Raw genomic sequence first — 5,378 nt, 5'->3', positions numbered from 1 at the left:
TTGGACTGCAAGGAGATCCAACCAGTCCATCCTAAAGGAGATCAGTCCTGAGTGTTCATTGGAAAGACTGATGCTAAAGCTGAAACTCCAATATTTTGGCCACCTCATGCGAAGAGTTGACTCACTGGAAAAGACCCTGATGCTGGGAGGGATTGGGGGCAGGAGGAGAAGGGGACGACAGAGGATGAGATGGCTGGATGGCATCACTGACTCGATGGACGTGGAGTTGGTGATGGACAGGGAGGCCTGGCGTGCTGCGATTCATGGGGTCACAGAGAGTCGGACACGACTGAGCGACTGAACTGAACTGAACTAATAAATAATAAAGGTCATAACAAGCTGCTGTCAATATAGAAGAGCTTAGAGCGCGTGTTCCCACGAGCCTTTCCTAGTTGATTCCGTCCCTTGGAACTGCTCCTCAGTATGGATCCAGCCCGTCCCAGGAGGGAGCCCTCTCAGATTGGTTTCCAGAGAACTGGGGTCTACAATCGACCAGAGGAGGAGTGTCAGATGATCCAAATGACTTTTTTTTTTTTAAACTGCTTTCAGCAATCATGACAGTGGTGATACTATTGGTATTTTTAGTGTGAGATTACTGTGTGTATACCGTGAAACAGCAAATGAGATAGATTAGAATATTTTAATTCATCTTGACTCCCTGAAAACCAGGATTCTGGGTATGAAAGAAAGGAGACAGATGCATTATTAAAGAAGTCAGATAAAAACTCTACAGTCCTAAAAAAAAAAAAACTCTACAGTCCTGACTTTGAACTAGAAAGATTAAAACTAAGTCACAAGGTATCATATCTTTAAATATATATGTATATTCTAAACAAATTTACCACACGGTCTTATAAACAATGATCACCACAGTAACAATGAGCATCCCTAAGCACCCGGACAGTGACCGAGAAATCCCATTTTCCATTCAAAGAAACCAGGGCCTCTGAGAGAAAGGCCGATTCGAGGCGTGGGGCTAGAGATGTCCAGGATGGGCCTTGGACACTTCGACATACCAAAGAATAAGGAAGCCACAGAAACAAGTAGGGTCATGTCAGAAGGACTCGGGAACTGCAGACAGGTTTCCATTAACAAAGACTGAATGAGCTGAGCTTTGAAAGAAGAACTGTAATGGATCAAAAACTGTGAAATAAGTTCAAATCCATGAGTTCCATATGAAATGAAAGGGGAAGAAAACCTCCAAAGGAAAAACTAATTGGTCACCTTCTGAGGAAGACCGAGAACCAATTCATTATCTTGAAAACTGGGTAAATAAAAGGAAAGAATCAAATGTTTACCCTGCTTTCCTGTATGAACTGTACTCCTGGGTAACTAAATAGATAAGAGGTAGGACCAGCTTACAACTTCTACCAGCTGAAAACTGAAAACAACTGATACCCAGTAACTGTGCAAATTAAAAAAAAGAGAAAAAAACAAAAAAACAGGCATCTTGAGACCTCGTGCTTTGAAGGAGACCAGAGCTGGAGCTCCAGGCTTATCAAAGGGTTGGAATCTGAATCTAATCACACTCTAGGATGCAGCTGCCAACTCGCAGGGAATCTGAAAGACAGAGAAGCAGGTTGAACTGGACCATGAGGGTGCAATCAGCAGAATCTGGACTGCTGGAAGCTTCAGGTCGAAGGTCAGGCATCTTCAACAAGGAAAGGATGGAGGAGGAACTCCTCCTGTAGACTAGGAAAGACTTAAAAGACCTATCAAGCTCTTAAAACTTGGAAGGCTGAGCTCTAGCATCATCCAGAGATGCACGTTTACATGATTAAAACCACAAAGAGAGGCAAGGAGGTGAATTTACTGGTTACTTGTGGAGGGAGGGGTGGCTCAGGATTGGGGTGGGCATAGGAAGAGTCTGAGAGGGCTGGGAGAATCCCACTTCTTGACCTGGGTGGTGGTCACAGGATGTTCACTCTGTCATAAATCTCTCAATTCACTTTTTCACTTAACTGTTCAGTGTGTTTTATAACACAAAGGTGGTTTGTTTGTTTTTTTTTAAGGGCAACATGAACAATAATGCTGGAGATGAGGAGAGATGTGTCAAACACCCTTCTCTAAGAAAGGTTAAGGTTTCCTAGATTAAGATTTGGCATTGGGTCTGAACACTGTTCTTCTCCCTTAGCTAAAATGTGTCTGTAGCCATTCAAATGATCAGTTTAGCAAGGCATGTTAAATGGAACAATTCCTTTTAATAGCAGCATATTTCTTTAATATGCTTTGGCTGCCAAAATCATGAGATCACAGGAGGAGTTATTCTCAGCCAAAAGTCCATGAGAAAAATTGGTAAATGTTTAAATGGCACAGTTCAGGAATTAATTTGTGTTTATGTAAAATAATTATAATTAACAAAGCCTTCCAAACAATGTTTCTAGGTCTGGTTCAGTGCACAGAAAACCAAGAGGGAGCTACCCGAGTGCGGTTCTTGCAGCTCTCCACTGCCAAGTGAGAGGCTGCCTTAGGGAAGACCTGCTCCCATCCAGACCTGACTTCAGGACTCCCCTTCCGTGCTTAGGCTCAACCTTTCCAGCAGATGTTGGGATAGGGTTAAAAATGCATTCAAACCCATAATTACACTTGAAGGCTAAGAAGAACATAATCAAGAACAAGAAGCTTCACTTTCAAAAGTACTCCTTCCTTCCACCAAAGCCTGGTTTCACACATAACCTACTCTCAGAACCTAGGGAACATAAAGAACTTACTTTAAAAATCTTTCAAGTTGGATGTCTGTACACCTGCAGAGAAAGGACTTTCTTAATCAGGGTCCACAAACATTAGCTTGGAAACAAGCACTTGCAAAAAATTCATTACTATCTCTCAGTATCTGTTTCATGTCCCATTTATCTGTATAACCTCTGGCATCATATTTCACTGGAATATGCAATTCATGCGAACAATTTTCTCTGCCTTTTTGGTGGGGAGGAAGGTTATGCTGTCCAATGGCATTCACGGAAATATTTGAAAGTCACTTTATCTTTTCTAAAATCTTCCCAACCAAGCAGATGTGTCAACTGTTAACAAGGAAGAACACACACACACACACACTCACACGAAAGAAGAAAAAAAGACAACAGAGTACAACTCCTTGATATAAGGGCTTGTAAAATGATTTACCAAAGTTAAACTTTGATGTTGCTAAATTCTTACATAATACAATGGACAATCAAAGCTACCACGATTTTCTGCATTTCAAACCTCCTCACACACACTCTTGGGAGGCAGCATGTGAGCTGCGCTGGCCGGCGTGCCCACCACACCACGGGGACTTACCATAACAGTGCAGTCCTCCGAGCCGCTGGCAATGACCTGGTCGTTGTGTGGGCACCAGTCTATGTCCAGCACTGGTCCTGTGTGGCCACATACTGTTGGGTAGGATTTGTCAATTCGACCAGTCTGAAAGGAGAGAGAAACATACCTATTAGGTATCATCAAGGCCACAGAGTCTGTATGTTTTCTCAGATCCATTTTTCCTTTATTACCTCTACCCTGAACTCTCAACACTCTACCAATGATAATGTTCATTCAGATCAGCCAACGTCAACCAATAAGAACTGTCAACTTGCATTTCTAGAAATAGTTACTACTGCTACTGCTGCTGCTACTAAGTCACTTCAGTCGTGTCCGACTCTGTGCAACCCCATAGACGGCAGCCCACCAGGCTCCGCCGTCCCTGGGATTCTCCAGGCAAGAACACTGGAGTGGGTTGCCATTTCCTTCTCCAATGCATGAAAGTGAAAAGGGAAAGTGAAGTCGCTCAGTCGTGTCCGACTCTTAGCGACCCCATGGACTGCAGCCTACCAGGCTCCTCCGTCCATGGGATTTTCCAGACTGGAGTTGGGGTGCCATTGCCTTCTCTGAGTTACTACTGGGGACACTCTATCAAACAAAGGAGCTACATTTCCAGAACCAGAGATTTAATTAATCAATGGCATTAAGAGACACAACAAAAAAGAAAAAGTCTTTTTACCAAAATACAATTCTAACAAACAGCTGAATTGTAAATTATAGGTGTTTCTACTGTTTAAAAAAAAAAACAAAACACCCTAGTACTACTCAAAGTGTAAAATATAACCTTTAATATAATAAGCTAATACCCTTGAATATATACAAATTAACAGCTCTGGAAGTGGATGGCACTGTGAGCAAGCAAGTGAAGGTAATACAAAGAAAAGCCTTCACCACTGCTCAGGGGCTGAAGGACATAGGATGTGCCCAGGTCTCTGCTGTCTTCAATCAACAGAAGACCACTTTAGCACTCAGTCACTACAGATCCACATCGCATTAAGAGCACCACTTTTAAGATTGGTCATAGCAACCGTCACAGTGTGCTCACGTTACACACTTGAACCTAACGAGCCAATGTGGCTTACTGGACCAATTCAGTGTTAACCAAGACAAACGCTATTACAACAACAGGCGTATAAAAGCCACTTCCTTTTTTAAAGCTTAATGCCAGTCCTTTCTGAGGTTCTTCTACATGTGCTAACACAGGTGGACAGAAAGGGATCACCACAGTGTAAAACCGAACCTCTCCTGTTATGGCCAATTGTCACAACAGAGGGGCAGGCTTTTTGGAAAATGTTTAAGATCAGTGAATTTGGATTTCTCCACTATGGAAATCTCCAGGGAAGCAGTGTGCTAAAACAGAGATCACAGGCTCAGAGTCAGAGAGATATGGGTTCAAACCCAGGCTCTCTTGGTTAAACAGCATATGATCTCAGACAAGTAATTTCTGTAAGCTTCAGCTCATCACCTATGAAATGAGTAATAATAATACTTACCTCCTAGGATTACCATGAAGAGGAAATGAGAAATGAGGTAAATCACAGCCCAGCATTACAATGATCTATATAAGATCTATAAAAAAATTATAGTACCTGGAATACAGTAAACACTCAATGAAAAACTGGCACTTATTACTAGTTTTTCCTGCATAACATATTCACTCACTCCATCACTAAGAGTTACAAATGTGTGTTATCTGTGAACTTTGGGCCAGATACTGAGCTGAGTGTTGGAGACACAGAGGTAAGCAGGGAGGCCTGGCCTGGCCGAGCGTGGAGTCCATCTAAAGCTCCAGTTACAGCGCAGCACAAGACGTTGCGGCAGCAGGAGAGGCCCTGGGCGGCGGGGACACAGGAAGACGGTCAGCCAGAGGCGTCGGGCTTAGTCTCTGGGAGGGTTTTCTGCTGAGAAACGCGAGTTCTCAGTTGAGGGGTGAAGATGGACCAGCCTACAGAATTGAGGCCTGGGTTTTTTCACACACTCTCCCTTTCTCTTGCAAAACTAATTCAACCCAGAGTGTGTGTGGGTCCTGAATTAGTATTATAGAGAAGCTGGGTCATATATGAGAAGCCATGTGGGTCACT

At 43.1% G+C, this 5,378-nt stretch overlaps 1 protein-coding gene across 1 annotated transcript in view; it reads right to left on the bottom strand.

Annotated features, from left to right (window-relative positions):
• CORO1C (coronin, actin binding protein, 1C) overlaps positions 1-5,378 on the bottom strand; it is a 49,426-nt gene that overhangs the window by 25,733 nt on the left and 18,315 nt on the right. Inside the window, exon 2 of the mRNA XM_010828679.1 lies at positions 3,280-3,402. Coding sequence (XP_010826981.1) covers positions 3,280-3,402 — 123 coding nt within the window. The remainder of the gene's footprint in view (positions 1-3,279; positions 3,403-5,378) is intronic.

This window comes from Bison bison, unplaced genomic scaffold (assembly GCF_000754665.1).
Source record: "Bison bison bison isolate TAMUID 2011002044 unplaced genomic scaffold, Bison_UMD1.0 scf7180017864495, whole genome shotgun sequence".
Lineage (NCBI taxonomy): Eukaryota > Metazoa > Chordata > Mammalia > Artiodactyla > Bovidae > Bison > Bison bison.
Note: the sequence above shows the minus strand (reverse complement) of the source record. Positions and strands in the feature narration are given on the sequence as shown.